General features: G+C 39.8%; 1 protein-coding gene across 19 annotated transcripts in view; it reads left to right on the forward strand.

The window, feature by feature from the left end:
• The first annotated feature begins 958 nt into the window (after nucleotides 1–958).
• The window catches only part of PLEKHA5 (pleckstrin homology domain containing A5), a 175,227-nt gene continuing 157,014 nt past the window's right edge, over nucleotides 959–19,171 (forward strand). For 12 of the 19 annotated variants that reach the window (XM_074585738.1, XM_074585625.1, XM_074585636.1 and 9 more), the window contains exons 1-3: nucleotides 1,011–1,239; nucleotides 1,376–1,452; nucleotides 4,497–4,554. In XM_074585738.1, the coding sequence (XP_074441839.1) occupies nucleotides 1,142–1,239; nucleotides 1,376–1,452; nucleotides 4,497–4,554 (233 nt within the window). In that variant the 5' untranslated portion in view covers nucleotides 1,011–1,141. Of the gene's footprint in view, nucleotides 1,240–1,375; nucleotides 1,453–4,496; nucleotides 4,555–19,171 lie in introns of all 19 variants that reach the window. The other 7 variants (XM_074585615.1, XM_074585666.1, XM_074585695.1 and 4 more) reach the window with 2 other exon arrangements.

Genomic DNA, 19,171 nt, shown 5'->3' on the forward strand with positions numbered 1-19,171 from the left:
ACAGCTTTAGTAATTTACACTTCTCATTTATAACTTAAATAAAAGGTGTGCATAGCTACGTATAAATGCACACGCAAAACAATTATTCATGTGAATAAAAGTACAGACGCACACTTTCATTTTTGCAGACGTGGATTTTACCTGAATTACTACCACCTCCCTGAACACTGAAACCATGTATGCATGTCATACCCTAGATGTCTTTTGGAGGACAGCCACACACTTCAGACGGGGTTGTTTACATGAAGAAAAAAAAAAATCTCTTTACTCTTGCTTCTGAAGACTACACCTTTATATAAGAAACTGAAAAAAAGAAAAAAAAGAAAAGCTTACAGTGGAGGGTATGAGAACAACGTTTACACCCCTGGAGTAAATTCGGCAAAAGTTTTAATTTCCTGCAGGAACGCGCGTCTTCACAGACCCGATGAGCGACTCCCGGAGGCGGCGGTCGTTGGGGCCGCTGGGACTCGGGGTGCCCGCCGGCAGCCCCGGGCGGAACCCACCCTCTCGACACCCCCCACCCCCCGGCCAGAACCGCCGGACTCATCCCCCCCTGTCCCCTGCGGGATGAAACCGCCTCAGCCCCCCCCAGCTCCTCGGACCGCTACGGGACCGTTCCCGCCCGCGCCGTCCCGCCCAGGCCCCCTCCTTCCAACCGTTGCCCGCCGGGGCCTCCGCACTGCCGTCCCCGGCTGCGGCCCGCCCTTCCCCACCCGTCGGTGGGCCCCTCACCGCCCTTCGGGCAGCCCTCCGCCCCCGCCCAGGGCCGAGCTGTCCGGCGCCCCCCGCCCCCCAACGCCGCGCCCCCGGCCACCGGCGGGGCCTCCCTCCCCCGCCCGCCGGAACCCGCCCCCGCCCCGCCCCAACGGCCGCGCCGGGCGCGCTCCCGCGGGCGGCCAGCCAGGGGCGCCGCGCGCGCCCCCGCGGCGGGAGGGGCGGGGCGGGCCCGCGCGGGGCGGGGCGAGGCGGGGCGCTGCGCCCCCTCCCCCTCGCGCTGCGCCCTCCCCCTCCCCAAGGTGTTGGCGGCGGCGGCGGGGACGCGCTCGCTCGCGCCCGCGCCGTCCCCCCCTTCCCCCCCCCCCCTCCCTCCCCGCTCCCCTCGGCTCTCCCCGGCTGCGCTGGTAGCGGCGGCGGCTCGGCCATGGCGGCCCCGGCGGAGCTGAGCGCGGAGCGGCTGCGGGCGCTGCCCGGCAGCTGGAGTTACGGGATCAGCCAGGGCGGCCGCGTCTTCTTCATCAAGTGAGTGGGGGGCCGGCGAGGAGGAGAGCGGGGCTGGGCTGGGCGGGGGGCCGGGAGGGGCGGGCAGGGGGGGGAAGGCGGCGGCGGCGGGGCTGCGCCTGCCTGACTGACTCGGTCCGTGTGTCCGTCCCCGCAGCGAGGAGGCGAAGAGCACGACCTGGCTGCACCCGCTCACCGGAGAGGCCGTGATCACCGGGCACCGCCGCAGCGCAGGTAGGACCCCCGGACGAGGGGCGGTGGGGGCCCCCCCGGCCCTTCCCCGGCACGGCCGCCCCCGCCCGGCCAGCGCCGCCGTCCTCCGGCTCCCCGGGGTCTCGCCGAACCCGCCGCCCCCCGCCTGCCCCAGCCCCGGGGCGGGCTCAGCCCCGCGACCCCTTCCCGCTCCCACCGCTCCCCGCGGGCGAGGGCAGCGCCTCCGGCTTCGCCCCGCTGCCCCCGAGCCCCCCGGGCCTGGAAACCACCCGGGTGCCGCCGCCGCCGCCCGAGAGAACTCCTCACGCCGCGCTTCCCGCGCCCCCCTCACTTCTCGCAGTTGCTCGCCCCCGGGGTGAGCAGGAATGACATTAGGGTGCAGCCTTTGCGCGTCCAGCTTGCCATCAGCGTGCTCCGCGTCTCCTTCTTAAGACGCTTTCCTTTGCACCCGTGCTCTCCCTCCGTGTCCGTGTAATTTCTCTTTTCCTCGCTTTCTTTCTGTTGCCTTGCATCACCCTTATAATATTGTACAGTTCCCATTAGAGACTGCCTTATTTCTCTCGTGCTTCTTGCAGGCTGCCCCGGTTATGCTCACCTGCATAGCATCCTTTCCCAGTTCAGCATTAAACCAACTGGTCTTATTTCTGTTTCCAGCAGTACCTAGATATAACCATGATAGGTATACTGGAAATGTAGAGGCTGGTTCCACTAAACGTAGTCACCTAGAAACCCTTTTCCTCCCTTTACTTCCATCTAGGCTGAGAGTGTGGGTGGTTTCTAAGTGACTGAAAGAGGTGGAATAGGTAGGAGGAAAAGGGACTGAAACATGAGGAATAACTTGCAGGGAGGAGGGTGGAATCGGTCTTCTTTGCTACCGCTGTTTGTTCCACTCTGGAGAAGTAGCAGCAGGAGGTGCTGGAGGAGGAGGAGGATTTACAGCAGACACTCTGGAGACCCGGAGCCAAACTCCGACTGCTGGAATTGCACACAGGCTGCATATGCCACTGGGAGGTGGTGGAGTATAGTAATAAGAGCAGTTGTTTTTATGTATGTAATCACTTGGATAATCGCAGGAAAATCTGCAAGTGAATTGGACTATATCAGATTATTTGCTTTTTATGTTTAGTTAATACTTACACATTAAGAAATCAGAAGCAGCCTTTTCGAAGACTGTGGGCAGCCTTTCTGTTTTTTTTTTTTGTGGGTTTTTTTTGAGTTGGGAATAGTTTAAAAAGCACAGTTTTCTGGCTATTAAAACTCCGGCGGTTTGATCTGCAATGAAGGGCTGTTGTTTGTAAGAAGTCATTTAATGCCGGGAAATAGAACTACTGATTGCTATCAGGCTCCTCTTTTCCCTGCTTTCAGTACTCAGATTAATTGAGGAACTGGCCTTCATCTACAGCAGTATGCACGGGGGCTGATGTATGTGAAGTGCTTTGCTTGTTGGACACTAATATTAGCTGAGTATTAATTCCTTTTTTAAACTATCACCAGTGTCTCTGACTGATGGTGATTTCCCAGAAATTTGCTAAGTGTCTCATTTGTTTCTGCCGTTAAGTGCCTTCTAAAGGAAATGCAGTTTGCCTTTGAGTATCTGGAGTATTGTATGTAGTGTAGCAGAGTTGTTATCAGGTAAATTAAACTTGTTTCTGAACATAAGAGCGAGGCACAACCTTGGATATGCTGACCATGACTTGTCAATCAGATACTGAAGTGTCTGCAAAACAGACCTCTTTCTGTAGTTTTCCTCATTCATGTGTACGTTAATGAATCTCTTCATACATAGATGTAATCAAAGAGATTAATTCTGGGTTTTATATCTTGTTTTTCCCTGACCATTGTTTTGGAACCTAGTCAAAATATGTTCAAAATATGTCTTCTCTTAAGAAACATTTTTTGAGCAAATATTATTCTAAAGCTCCTCATTAAATAATATGGTGAGATATTTACTAGAGAAAGCGGAAAGCTTTGCCTTCCATTAGGAATTGAAGTGCTTTTTATTCCTTGAGATATTCAGCACTGGAAAGGTATTTTTTGCAAAGTTCTTCTAGCAGCCATAAATACTTCTGCTAGAGAGACTTCCTGTTTTCTGTCCTTTGCCCTGTGCTGTTATCGAAAGACACCTTGGTTTTTCTTTTAGAGAAGACAGGAGTAAAGAAAAAAGCCAGCCAGAGCAAATAAGTAAACTGGGGAAAAAAATAATCACATGATCTGGATATTTTTTTTCTTTTAATTAGGAAATGCATTCTTGCTTTTAGAATTCAGTGAGCGTATCCTACATATCAGTTATTGTTTTTATTAACTGGGGCAAACTTTTAAAGGTAATGATGTATCTAGAGTTGCGTGGAGGTGCCCAGCATTTTCAGAGCTTCCATTACAACAGGAAGCTGTTATTGGTGGAAAAAAAAAATTGACCATTAGTGGTGGGGTTTTTTTTATATGTGGACTCCTGACTCTCTTAAGAATGATAACAGAGAAGGAAAAGATGTACCCACTTCCTCCACTAGATTTGCATTGAAAATTATTTTCACGTAAAATCGAATAGAGTTGTAAACACTGCAGGAGCACTTGTTAGTCACAACAGTGGTGGAATTATGCTAATATAATGCTAATACTCTTGTGGTGTAGTTGATATCATGCATGTTAAGATACTTGTGACTTGCATGTAACGCAAACTCAGTAAGCTGATTTTTGTTTAGATTTTTTTCCTGTCAGGTAGTTTGATGCTAGTGAAGCTCAAGGCAGAAAGATCTGGCAATGACCGTGAGTTCTAGGTCCTGGTCAAAGGAAGGAACATTTTTAAATAAGGGTACACTTAAACCCTTATTGTTATTATTTGAAAATGAGAAATCCAAATCAGATTTTCGTGCATGTAGCTTCACATTACAAATTTTAAACTGAGACAGTATTGTGAGCCAGTTCTAAAATATTTATTTGTAGACTAAAGCTTTCAATCCGTGGAATGAGACACACAATAGTTTAACTACCTTAGTTTTAGGGAGTAGACCAGTATGGCTAGCATCGTTTCAAAAGTTAATTGGAATGTTTTGCTACTTGTTTTGCAGACTTACCCACAGGTTGGGAGGAAGCTTATACTTTTGAAGGTGCAAGATATTATGTAAAGTAAGTTGAATGTTTATCTGTCACAATACTATAATTTTCAATTAGTTTGTCTAAATGTTGCTGTAATCTTGAGTGTATTCCAAAATGAATTTAAATGTTATGCTGTAAATCTAAAAGGAGTATTCAAGCTTGTCATAGTGTATGTAGTCCTCTGTTTACTGAATTCTGCCCGGCTAAAACAATTTCTTGAGTTTTTGTGTTAATACTTTTAATTAAAGCTGCTTAAGGATTCAGATTCAAATGAAACTTCTGCTGTGACTGACAGTCTAGCAACAAATGTCCTTTCAAGTCGAGAATACCTTGAGTTTGTCTGTTTGACACTTATGTGTATACACTGTCGTGCCAGAAATGCTTTCAGAGTGGCAAGATCTTACTTTGTCACTGGGAGAAGAGTCTTGATTCAGCCCTGTTCCCTAGTAATTATGTTGTTTAAAGCCACTTTGAATGTTTAGTGGGGCTGTTTTCTTTGCAGACCTCCTGTTTCTGCTCCTAGCATTGATCCTTGTTACTTTTTTTATTAGTGTTTTAGTATGTTTTGAGAAGCGTGTCCACTGTGGTAGACTTGCTGTATTGTCTTTTTGAATGAGAGGCATGGAAATAGATCTCTTCTGTAGAAGTCCAGAGGTTGTGTAGATCAGATGTGTACAAACTTCTTATAACTTTTCCTCTCCAGACAGTCAGACCGTCCTTATCTGAAAAATGTTAAAGTGGCACCTTTGTATATTTGTCCAGTTAATACGCTTGTTTTTCTGTGATTTAGCAATTTTCAGGTTTTTCTCGATTAATTTGGGAGTTTTTACTCACTGTGCTGTGTGTTTGGTTTACCATCTTTAAATGAATAGAGTCATCAGTGGTATAACTTGTATGAGTGAAGGTTACTAATAGTTACAGAGATCATAGGCTGCAGGTGGATTTTTTTTGTGTCTTAGTGTTGAGCAAAAGGTAGCTGCTCTGTGTAAATTGCATTGTGGTTGTTGTGAGATGGGTGTTACGTATCTGTTGCAGGGTTTATATTATATAGGAACATGTTTGATTTGATCCTAAGCAAAATAAAAAATATTTACTGAAGGGTAATGCTCGAAAAATCTGGTCAGACCTGGTGCTGGGCTCTCTAGAAAGGATATTCTTATTAATAGGTGACATGTTAGTTTTACTGTTCTATTCTGCCTTCTTGTCATTTATGTTATGCTAGTGTTGTATAGCAATTGACAAGAACTACACCAGACTGAGGACAGGAATGTACTAAGGATGTCACCTCCAGTGTTCTGTTCAGATTATTAAATGAAGATGAGTGAAAATTCAAGAAAGCTGGTTTTGTGTGTGCATATAATATTAAAAGAAATTCTTCTATGCTTTCAGATGGAACTTGTTCTCATAGAGTAAGCCTATGAACAAAGTGTTAGCTATAGTAACTGGAAAATAGCAACTGGAGTTTTCTTGGAATAAAAAAAAGCGTGTGGACAGGTAATGTAGAGTGACTGATGCGCTTATGCACAAACTTACCAAGTGGCAGGTTGTTTGTATACTCTTGTGTTATAAGATCTTGTGTTCAAGGTGTTATCATAACTGTTAGAATGTACATTAAGCTGATTGTTTTGCTGATACTCAATGCTAAATAGCTCTGTTGATACTTAAAAGTTGTGCTGCATCTTTGAAAACATGTTGCACAAACAACACTTCTCTGTGACTTGATAGGTGTAGGAGGATAGCAGGGGTAGTGCTGTCAAGCCTGCTGAAAGGTTCACATGGTACAACCAGTTTGGCATCCTTAGTTAAATACTAAGTGTTTGTTGTGTAGCCTCTCAGGCTGAATTTAAACTTCTGCCCAATGACAGCTTCTCCTTTTAAAGCTGTCTCGCATTCAGCCCTACCAGTGCTAGAGGCGATGTGAGAGCTAACATAGGCAGGGTGACAACATTGTAATCGCTATCTTGTAATCCTCGGCAGTGTAACTCCGGATGATGTGTTGATTATAATAATTCTAGTTGTCTGACTCTAAACTTCTGTTTCCCACTTCATGAGTGGGAAACAGGCCAGGTTGTTGTGACCTTGTGCTATACAGGCACCCCCACACGTGGATTTTTAACTGCAACCTGCTTGTTTGAATGTTCCAATTCACCAAATATTAATGTCTATTATGTTCATTACAGCATAACAAAACTATGTTAAAACTAAAAATGTTGAAAACTTGTTCGTGGACAGGTCTGAAATGTATGTTGTTTTTATGTTCTGGTGTGAGTTACAAGGGAGTGAATGTTAATGGCAGGCTATTGATGCATTCAGCCATGTGAAACTTGGCTGTTGGATTTCTGTAACATGTCCAATAAGAGAGTTAGACAAGAAGGATAGTCAAGTTTCCTGATCACATAAATTATTTCACCTCACTTCTGAGGCACAGCTTCAAATATGTGGGTTGAATAAAAATATTTAACAACCTTGCTTTATGGTAAGATCTTATGCTAGACTGTGTTTGAAAATAAAAACCTTTTGAAAATTATTCTTATGGTTCTTTAATAATAGGTCTTGGCTGTTCCAAGTGGGCGTGTCGCTGAATCTATTACTGTGCTTTTTCTGGCTTTGATGTAGTAAACACTGTATAATCAAATTGGGATAATGTCGAGGAGATAATCGTCAGCTAAATCTTAACATTCCTTGGACTGGCATTTCAAACTAATGACTCAGGATACAGACTGCATTGAAATGTGATTATTTTTAAAGGACACTATTTTTCTTGGGATGTTTACATTCGTTTTCAGAATAAGTAAATACCAAATGGTGACTATTTCACATACTCTTTTTTTTTTTTTTTTTTCTGATGACATTGGGTTTGTTCTAGCTTTAAGAAGATATTCTGAAACAGGGAAAGGTAAGGAGTTGTTTCCATTGCATAAGGTGGTTTTGGTTTTATATAGGGTTGTGTTAGTAAGTTGATGCTAGCTAGGACTTGGACTTTTTTTTGTGGTCTTTGGATTAGTAGAATTCTGATACTTGTAATGACAGAATCCTTCCCCCACATCCTCCCCATCCCTTGTGAATGCAAATGACAAAAGGTGTTGTTTGTTATTTGGAGTAAAAAAATATGTAATGCCATAATGTATTGTATATGTTCCTATGAGATGTGGTTGGTTACATTGTTAGTGTTTCCTTTCTTTAGTAGGGAGAAATTCTGATTTTGTTTACTTAATGTTGAAAATATGCACAGATAGCCCTTCCTCGTCACCTGATGGGAACTCTGTCAGTAGACTTTTCTGAAACAATGCTTGGTTTGGGTGTAGTATTTATTTATGCAATAACTAAACTTTACCTAGAATATAGGGCTGTATGTATAATCGATGCATTTAAATGTAACCTTTAATTAGTTCATTGTCAGTTAACTATTGAATCTTCTGTATTATGACGTAAAACAAGATATGGGAAAACTCCTCAGTTTGAAAATGCTGAAGAATTTGAGATTTTCTTTTGTTCTGCTTAGAATACTTCACTGGACTAGTTACTTACGCTTTGTGAGCTCATTGAACTCTGGGAAGTTAAGGGCTTTATCCCCAAAACAGATTTAAGCTGGATAGTATATGGGAAGCTTAAGTTACCTACCTTATTTTTAAGTGCATGAGAAAATGGATCTGTGTGGCAATCTCAGTATGATACTGGGAGACATACTTGGTCATGGGCTTCAGACTCTTCACCTGTTCTAATCAATAAGAATTTTCGACTTGATGTTTTTGGTACCTTGTGATGACTACATAGTCATTTGGCACTAAGGTACTGGTTTTGAGTGCTATAAAATTACGTAAATATGTCTTTCTCCATGTGTGTCTATTTATTCATATGTCTATGCTTAAGAAACAGTTATTGCTGGTTAAAACCACCTGATTATCCCAACACAGGCATTTGCTTACTTTTCTTGCCTTTTTTCCTTTTTCATTTCAGTAGTTCTGAACGTACTTACAATTTTCTATTGATTTTTTTTTTTAAAAGGCTTATATTATTTAGGTTATTCATTTACCAAATAAAGTTGTTTTAAAAATCAATCCAAGGATGGTATTTGAGCAATTTTGCGTCAGTCTAACTAGTTTGGCTTCTACAGAAGTACTCTTCAGTAAATAAGCTGTTTGGGTGTTAGAATTTGGTATGTCTTTAACTCTGCCGTAGGACTAATGCTTTTTGGGCAGCTGACTGAAAAAGTTCTTAAAAACTTAAAGTTTTATTTTTAGGGTTTTGTGTTGAAGTTTACCTCTTTCTATATTTATCAGAACAATTTTTGCCTATAGGCGTTGGCAAACCCAGGGCAAAGGTGAGATGAATTCACTGTTACATCAAATAGAGGTTTTGTGTGCTTTTATAGAGACTTTTGTCAATACAGGTTTGCTTATTGTAGGCATGTAGCTTGAAAATTGGGAAGCTAAGAAAAATTTATTACATGATTAAAAGGGATAAGATCTTTTTCAGCTTCAAGTTTCTGTTGTTTACAAAAATAAACCTGTGCTCGTTGAGAATTCAGCTTTTGTTTGAACCTAAGTCTTTTATGTGCATTCTAAAGATCCTCTCCCATTCAGCTGAGACTTTCTCCAGAAAAATCAAAGAACAGCTAGTCATGTTTGCAGAGAAGCCTTTTCTTGAAAGGAAAAAATGGAATTTGAAAAAAATAAGAACAGATCAGGCTGTTTTCCTCCAACAGTAAGAATCACAGCATTCCTCCGAGAAATTTAGTTCTTTTCTTGTTACCTGTAACCTCTTATTTTACTAAAATTAAGGACAGAATGTAGTTTATTCTTGGCCTTCATTCGGGTTATTCTTACATGACAACGCCTCTAGGTTAAATAGTGGCATATGGCGAGATAGGTGAACTGGGACATAACGTTACAACAAACTAACCTGTGCTTTTTACCTTTGTAGCAAGCAAAGCTGTTCAGAAAAGAACTCTTTAGGAATGCTTGCAAATTCATTATCTATTTTAACACTTCTTTATTCCACTGAAATATTTCAAGAACAAAAAATACTGCAATGCTGATGCTCTGCGTGGAGGTGGAAGGATTCTAGACATGGGAAGAAACAGGTGTGGGTCAGAGGAGGAGTGGTGGGACTGCATCCAAAAAGCAGACTGAGGAGGGGGGATGCGAGGGGAAGAAGATGGAGGTGGTGGTACCCAAGGAGAAGGTTAAAAGGTGGGAGTAGTTACAGAATGGGGAGGAGTGGAGACTAAACCAGGTGGAAGGAGAGGTGGCAGTGGGAAGTCAGTAAAAGGAGTAGGGGCAGGAGCTGATTTCCTAGGAGTGAACTTGATGGAATTTCTCCCAGAGGGAAGGGTGGCAAAAGTTCACCTTGTGAAAACATGTTGTCTGACTCGTGTGCAGGTCTGGCAGGGCCTATTACCCCTGGCTTACGAACCTGTTTCAAAGTTAGTCTGGCAGGTAGAAGAATATCAAATGTGAATGTCAGGAATTGCTGTGCTTATAAAGTCTCTTTTTGCCTGTGACGTCTGTGGTTGATATTTTGAGCTGTCTCTTTCCTGAAGTGTGTTTCTAAATTGGGTAATACCTTGAATGCTTTAGTTTTACTAAGATAGACTTGAAACCATGAGGGAACTTACTGATTTTTTCTTTTTTAAACCATTACCACGTTTTTAAACACTGTTAAGAATTAATGGATAATTATTTAAAAATTAAAAAAACCCAAACAACTGTATGTCAGTTATTATGTGAAATGTTGAAATCCATGAGAAAGACATTGAAGACACTCAAGCTTTCTGATGTCTGTTAACAAATTAGTAAGTTAACTTCCCCAGTTTTGGATCCTTGGTTTTGGAAGTGGTAATGTTTCTTCCCTAACTTTGGCCTTAGTTGATAATGGGGTGAATAGTAGCACCTAAAACTAATATATACTTTACGATGTTGTTACTATGAAGTGAATTGTTCTGTGGGCTTTCATTTTCAGTATCCACGATATGTGAAGGGTGGTGAAAAACAAAAATGATGATTGGTCATAACTTTTTAAGTAGGTGGCTGCTTCATTATCTTATAAATATAGTGGTGCATTTTTTTCCCAACCCCTCACCCCTTTGGAAGAAAAGACAACTGAACTGATGTGCACTCTAAGAATTATTTTGGGACCTGTACTAGTAGTTCCTCTTCCTGTTGTGTCAGGGTGTTGCACGGGTTCTTATTCTCTTCGCTGTCTTGGTACCCTTGTCCTGCAGTACCTGCAACTGAGGGACACTTCTGAAAATGCTCAAACTGGCAGGCAGGTACCTTGTGACTTTTTCCAACAGAGAAGTCTGCTTGGTGTAGCCACTATTTGATAGAACTTTTTACGGGTCCAATTTTTACCTGGTGCAAATTGTGTTTTGCTTTTGCTTAAAGGAATTGCACACACACTTTTTTTTCTGTGGTCTGCAAGTGTTTGGTTGTACTGGATCAAAACTAGCGTCTGTTGTGGTGCTACGCTAAGCCTGTTTTTCCGGCATATGTTTATGTTATGCTGGCTCTTATTATAATGAATTACACTTTCATTAAACCTGAGATACACTTTGGTTGGCAGTTGAGAGCGATCTTCAGTACGCTTCTGTGTGCGCGTGAGAGAGGGAGAAAGCTCCTGTGAAGCTTGAGGCAAATGCTGGCTGGAAGCAAAGCTCTACAGCCCTGACTGCTGGGATTTCTGCCAACGTGGTGCCTGTATGTGTGTGTTTTTCTGTGTTTCAGTAAGTAAATGCCTGAATTTAAACACTTCCCCCTTTTCTCTCCTTCCCTGCCTTCTTTCTTTTGTATGTGGAAGACAGCTGTTTCTCTCTGTTTACTTCATTTGCTCTTGCATTTGGTTGAAGGGGAGTGATGTTGGCGGGGAAGAAGTTGCGTCAGTAGCCACCTTCAGAAGCAGAAGTTTGGGAATGGGAACTTGATAGCGCAGATACTCCAGTAAACCCTTTGGGAAAGATTCCTACTTCCCAGTACTGGTAGGGAGGTCTGCTTAAATAGTTGGTTGTGAAGTTGCATCTTTCTGCTCCAGATCTATAAAACTTGAGTTGAATACTTGTTTGAAATCTGTGAAGTGGGGAAAAAAAGGCTTTCAGACAGCATTTTGAATGCCTGTGTGGCCTGCGATGGTCACAGAGCTTTATATAAACAATTAGAAAACACTTGCATATTCAGGAGGCTTCAGAAACTTAGTTCTTCATGGCTTTCTCCACAGTTACTTAGTAAGAACAATTATTTGTTAGGAAAGGTACAGTGACAAGCATCTTATCCTTTAAAATTAGCTTCCTGTTTTTTTTCTTCCAGAATCTATTACAAATCATGTTTAGTAGAAACAAATACTTAAAGAACTAATTTTGTGCATTATTAACTGGAAACATTTCAGTGTGTCAGTCCAGGTAGGAGGTGTACTAGTAAGCAAAGGTGTTTGAAAGGAAAATACCCAGTGAAAATTTGATTTTAAAATGCCATCTTTGCCATCTTCAATTACAGTATTTCATGGAAACTTGTATACTCTTTACTACTCACCAAGTAAGTAGGACTACTGAAACGGTATAAATCCTGCAAAAAATACAGCAGTTGATGCTTTTATTTGAGTGGTACTACTAGCAAAATTTTGTCACTTTATATTTTATTAGTTCTCTAATTTTGTGTCAAATAATACAGATTAGGCAGCTGGTCACTGATATCTAACATTTATCATTCTTGAGAATATCTTTTGGGATGCGTAAAAACAGGTGAGGTATCTTTTGAAGTTTTTCAATGAACCTGGTTTTTAAGAAGGACGAAAAGCTTACTTCAAAATGAAATGTTGTAAGCAACAAGAGTAAACAAGTCGTGCTCCCAAGTACCTATGGTGAAGAAAAAAACCTTTTAACAGGTTGAAGAGGATAGCTTGGTTTCTTGATGCAGAGAATAAAGCTGGCCAAGACTGTTGGGCATTTGGTTGGTTGGTTGTTTTTCTATGTTGGCCACACCATTTTGTAAGGCTACTTTCTTTTGTATTTTTCCATGTACAAAAAAAAAAAATCCTCTGGATAAATTTAAAACTTCTTGGTTGAACTCTTTGATAAAGTTTGATACAAAAGATTGAAAAAGAAAATTACAAAAATATGTGCTTGAGCAAACAATGTCATAACATCAAATATTTATTTTGACAATTAAATTTAATCAGAATAATGATGCAAGTTAATCCTCATTAGAAATTCATATAATCTGTTCTGATCTTAAATCTCTTTTATGGTACAATCTCTATCATCTATGCTTGATGTGGGTATCAGTTGCGTGCCTGATCTGAAACACTGAGACATTTTCAGTTAATAAAGAACACAAATGTTACTAATTTTTTTTTTCAGTTAATGAAATTTTAGCTTTTACTAAGTGATCCATCTTCTTTATTGTATCCGCAGAGTTAAAAGCATTTGACATTTGAACCAATACATTTTTAGTTGGCTGAATTGAACACCTAAGAAGAATATCTCTAATAAGTGAATTTTACGAGTGTAGGTCACTAAAGTTGTCTTTGATTGGGCAGAAGGTAGTTATTAAAACTGTTCTATAATGAATTTGAAGGGTTTGGGAGGCTAAATACTTAACACTCATCACTGGGAGTCTTGGGCCGTCTGTGTATATTTGGTGGTCAGGTAAAAATACTGACTTCAGGTTTCTCATCTCTTTATAGAAACATATCTAGGGACTATACCAGGCTGATGAATCTTGAGACACTGGTATGTTCTGATCTTTGCCATATAGTCTGTGTCCTACTTCTGTCCCTCCTTTTGCTCAACATCAGATAAAAATGAACTGACAATCAGCAAGGCCACTTAATAAACCTTGCTTTGAAATAGTGTGGAGATGAGAATAGAAGAAAGCAGAGTGCGAATTGTGGTAGCACTGCCGGAAAAGGTGCTTTGGCTTTTATATCATTTTGTACTGAGCCTTGTATTTCTTTTTCTGTAGCTCCTGTCTCTCTGATAATTCAGTTACTAAATTAAAGAATTTTTTTCCTGGAGATCGAATTAAAATTTTTCCTGGATTAAAACTTTCCCTGCCACAAATACTGTCTAAGAAAAGTTTTGTTCTTAAAAGCCGATAAACTTTACAATGAAACCATTAAATCTCTGCAATTTTCTAGCTGAATGCAATGCATAGTACATAACAAACAGCATAAAAGATGAAGTCTTGGAATTATGTAGACAAGTGTCTAATTATGGGTAAAGTGACTTCTGTTTAAATATAAATGAAATGAAGCAGTATCCTTTTGTCCCTCTCACTGCCAGTAGTGGGTTTTTATTTTTAAATATATATGTATGTGTATAATATATATGATACATTGTTCCTTATGCCTCTTTGAAGGACATCCTACTCCATATTTCTTACATGAAACACTTGCATTTTGCTTCAGTTGCAAAATACAAAAAGATTTCTAGACATCAGGAAAAATCTGAACCTTTTCCTGAAGTGCTCTTCATTCTTGTATCCTAAGCTAAACACAAAAGAGATTTTGCAACGTGCTTCAGAATTGAGCTCACTATGTTGTGGTTTTTGTTCGGCTTCAGGTGAGAGTGCCAAACCTGTCTAACAAGAAATTCGGGATTTCTGTTGCCTCTGATTGCTCACTTTGTGGTTTAAAACAACAAAAAGTGCTATCGAATTCTGCATTCAATTCAAGCGCCAGTGCTTTATCCTCTTCATTATAATCTTTTGTTTGGGTGCCTGCTGCTTCAAAACATTTTTTGAGCTCAAATATGTAAGTTATGTGAAAATCTTGCAATTTTGTAGATGGAAAAGAACTATGTGAAGTAGAAAAAAAAAATGTGGTGATGAAAGTCGTGATGTCCTATTAGCTTGCAAGTGGAGTTAGTTGTGTTTCACAGCTCTCATGATTGAGCTTGGGCTACCTGAGAGACTGCAGCAGGCTGAGGAGTTGGGATTATTAGCATTTTGGTTTTAAATAACAGAGGGAGAGGGTCTTTTGCAGTCTTTGTTCAATAATTGAGCTGGTTTTCAATTTTCAGTGATGCTGTTCGTAAGTTGTTAAAGTAGGCAGAAGAGAAGTCTAATCTTCTCAAACTTTTAATGAGGATTGAAGGTATTGTCATTTTAGACAGGTATTGCAATCAACATTAACTTGTACAAGAACTCATGCATTTCAGTTATTTTATTACTTTGTTTAAAAATTGCCTTGTACAATTGGAAAGAGAGTTTTTAAAGAAATTATGGTAATTTAAGGTTTTTGTTTAATATTTCAAGGAGGTGAAGAAATTAATGTGGAGTTGATTCAGAGCCTCTGTCTCATGTACAATTTCACCAGGCCTGGTATATAGGAAATTATGTAGCTGGCAGAGTGAATCTGTAAAGAACAAACGTAATTTTTGACTTGTTTGGAGATTTGGAATAAGCACTTCTAGGAAAAATGGGAGTAGGGGTTTTGGTGACTGACTCTTGTATTCCCGTCTAATTCCTTTGTGCGGTAGGTACTTAAATTGTAACGAATGGAGGTGAATACATTTTGGATTTTACTTAACTGCTGGATTCAACAGGGGTCTCTATTATAACTGTGGTGGGAGTGGTTAAAAGCAGAGCTTACGGAGGAGTTTCATGGTTTTGTTTTTTTCTGTCCAAATTTGACATAGGTATGGCAACCACAACAAGAAATCAAATGCAACACAGACAAAGCTGTAGTTGGCAGCTGTTAATTTGTTTTGAGCAGACACAAATATTTCAAGTCTTCTGATTAGTTTATTTTCCTTGAGTTGAAGTAGTTTATTTTTTACTAGTTGAAAAGGCTGTCTGCACTGCTGGTTTGAAAAAAAAAAAAAGGGAGTTATTTATATCAGAAAAACAACTGTCTCCATCTCTTTATCTTTTCAATTCTTTTATTCTGCTGTTTTGACCTTCTCTCTCTTTTCTTCCTTTTTATTTTATTTCTATATATGTGCCCTGATCACTCACCCTACTCTCTTCACTGTTATTCTGCTTGCTTCTAGCACTGGTAGCTCAAGTAGTGTTAGACATGATCTTCCCCAGTTGGACTGCATGCCAGATTTTCCTAAGGGGAATGTAAATACTCTGAGGTCAGTTCAGTATCAAATGCCTGCAGCCTGAAATGAACTCTGCAGGATCTTCTGCTGTTCAGTCAAAACTAGGACCTGCTTAGGATACCATACTAAATATTCAAGTCAAGGCTTTAAACTATATATTATGCTTTACAGATTTTCATTTTTTTTTTACTTTAAGATTACTTTTCCCCCCTAAACTAAAAGCAAGGGAGTGAGCACTAGGGACAACTCAATATAATCACAGTAATTAACAGATAAGTTTAAAAACCTCTCTCTATATAGCAGTGAATTACTTGATATATTTATTTAAGGTTGTAAGTCCGAGGAAGCAGTGTATGTGTCTGCATGCTCACCTGCAACATATCTGAAACGGTGATATTTAAGCATTGAACTTATGTGCTTTTAATAGCAAATAAAATCTTCAGCCTATCTATTCCATCATGTTTCCCCTCACCTCCTTCTCTCCTCCCTTTCTCCCTGAGAAAGAATGGTGGGAAGAGAGGACTGTGGTAAATGCGTGTGGCAGAGCAAAACCAAATTGCTTTTTGTTACTTTCCTCCTGTACTTCATACAAACCTGCTAGTCATTCTTTTGAGGGAGGAATGCTCAATGTGTTTCCTTTAGATCAGCGATGCTTTTTAATTGGCCATATGGTAGTTTGAATTACTTGCATCCAAGTGCTGCTAAGGACTTGATGCAGCACTTCTCGTTTTATGTGGAGTGAAAGTATAGATTAACAGTTGAACTTGAGTTTTTCTGCTTTGTAGTACTGTCAGTAGATTGGCCTAGTTCAGGCATATTTGTCTTTCGAACTGTTGTCTATGAAAGATTGGCTCCAATTAGTTTTGCTGAAGGAATCCATCTAATTGATGAAACTTAGAAGAAAATAAACTCCGAATGTTAATGGAGAAGTTGGGGGTCAAATTGTTCTTTGGTGTATTCTGTTGGCCACACCATGACAAGATCAATTAATTTTCCTTTTTTTCTCCAGGTCTTGAAGATGTCATGATAATGTCACTGTGAAATGACTTGTAGTTGGGGAATTCTTGCTTTCTTTTTATCAAAGCTGTTTTATTTTTGTGGGGAGATAAATAGTGTTGCTGTTATTAGTAGGTCCAAACTGCTTTACAGTGCTTTCGTAATGTTCTTGGTAAAGTTTTACTAACCCATCTGTGGTTTTGTGTGGGAGGCTTTCATGATACTCAGATGAAGAAATACTTTATTATTGAATGCTGTATTTTGATTTTCTTTGTGACTTTTATTAACTGTTAGAGGTATTGATGAAAAAGTACGGTGCTGAACTAAGAATAAAACAGATTTTAAAATGAAAAGCATTTGTAGCTGTCTTGTAAGTAAAGTAGTGGTAAATTCAAATTAATACATTATGAAATGGCTCATTCTGAAGTAAGGATAATTGTATTATGGAGTGTAAAGCCATCTTTGAGGAAGGGTACTAAAATACATTTCTTGAACAGTTTTATTAGTACTTAGTTTTGTGCCATCTAAGAGCATTTTTTACTATACTTGAAATTATTTATTTGGAGATCAACTGTACATAGCGTTTCTCTCTAAAAATGAGAAGCATAAACACCTGTGTTCTGGTAGGACAATGCTTAAAATATTCAAGTAAAACATCAGGTTAATGGCTGTGAAGAAGTAGGAACAGCTAATCTACGAGTTCTGTGATTTCTTTCAAAATAAAGTAAAAAGCTATTTTTGTTACTTAATCAAAAGAATGTGGGGTGGTTTTTTGATGATGTTGTTTATGAGAAGATACAATAGTAATTTCTAATTTCCATGTAATAGTCATTTCTGAGTTCCATTTGAAAATTTTGTGAGTTTCATCATCAGGATTACAAGAAGTCTGGTGTGTGACTAGTTGTGTAGGATTTGTGGGGTTTGTTTGGTTTTGTTGTTTTACAATGCTTTGCAACAGTGCTGTTGAATTTCTAGAGCCTTAAAGTCAGGGAATAAGGATGTTGTAAATACTAATATGTGCATAACTTCACCATATGGATTGACTCTGTTTTGGCTTCTGGAGCTGCCTGGGTGAATGACACGATGTCCGATCAATTCATCGTTGCATCAGTGCTTTTCTTGGTCTAATTCTGTAACCCCAGGATTTATTTTGGGAAAGATCCAATACTGTTGGCTGAGAAGTCTACAAGAGAATGTAGGCTTGGGTATTTTCTATAAAATAGAACACTGGTCTTTTTTAGAAGCTTCTTTTGAAGTATTTAATGAATCCTCCTGATGAGGTGTGATGATTAAACATAGTTTCCTGTGCATCATTAAAACTTGAAAAGAAAGTGCTGATATTTATTTTTCATTTCAGTAGGAAACGATGGAGGCCTGTTCTTCAAATTCGGTTGCTGTCTTTTCTATTCTACAGCTACATTCCCATAAAAACACTGTTTCTTACTGTTGCTGAAGGAAAAATAACTATTCAACAGCTCTAAGGACAGCTGTAGTTTCCTTTGCACCTGAACTGTGTGTCCATTAAATGTACTCTGGGACTGACATTAGGCATTGGAGTGTAGCCTCTGTAGTGTTGTCTCTTGCAAACCACTGGCAGCTCTTATATCTGTATTTAAGTGATTTGGCTATGCCCTCTTTTATGTAGATTAAATATTACTCTTCCTAGTCAGTTCTTGGAATTCTGAAAATGAGTTCCATTGCAACATTGGGAAGCAGACAGCCACAATACCTGTACTCCAGGTGCACTTACAAGTTGCATCGGTTGGGTTTTGTCACTTTAAATAATTTAATCCAAAGCTAGAAGAATTCATTAGCATCCTTAAAAATATGTGGAACTTATTGGCAAATTCTCTTTCTTCGTACATGTTTTTTAATAACTAATGAGTAAAACTAACCTTTTTTTAAGTGGGAGGAAGGTTGAACTGAAAACAGCTAATTGTTTCAAATCCTGATCAGACTGTAGACAGTAAAATTTTGTATCTGAGCAACTACTTGAGTATCATCGTGTAAAAATTAAAGTTACAGGAAATTATATTGCTGTGGAAAAATTAGTTTGCTTTATTCCCAGAGGCACTAATTATTCATTGTTCTAAACTGAAACATGTACTTTTCTGCAAAGGAACCTTGTAAGGAAAACATAATCAAGAGCTACAAAACTTTCTGGTCTTATTTTTAGGGATAAATTGTGCTATTTCATTGGTTGCATTCCAAATTATGCATTGAAATGGTAAAACCAAAAAAAGTTGCTCGACTTAATTTCATATAGTGGTCCATACTTAGCACTCAGTACTCAAAAAAGCTGGGAAGGGAGAAGAATCTAATTTCATAATACGTTTCCATAACTTAGCAACTTGGGTTTCAACTATGTGTTTAAATATTTGATTTTTTTTTTTAATTTGCATCCAAACCCACTGTTCTTGTTGCTTCATTTTTTCAAAGAAGCTCAGCTTTTTATACTTTTAGACCATGTCTTGTACTGCACAAAATATCATAGTAATGCTTGTTATAGAGGTCTCTGGTGATACTGCTTTGGGCTATTTCTGTATATGTTCAGATCCTCGTTCTTTGGTGTTCTGACAGTTCTTTGGGCCACCAGAAATTATACGAGACCAT

The sequence above is a fragment of the Larus michahellis genome, chromosome 1 (genome assembly GCF_964199755.1).
Source record: "Larus michahellis chromosome 1, bLarMic1.1, whole genome shotgun sequence".
NCBI classification, from domain to species: Eukaryota; Metazoa; Chordata; class Aves; order Charadriiformes; family Laridae; genus Larus; species Larus michahellis.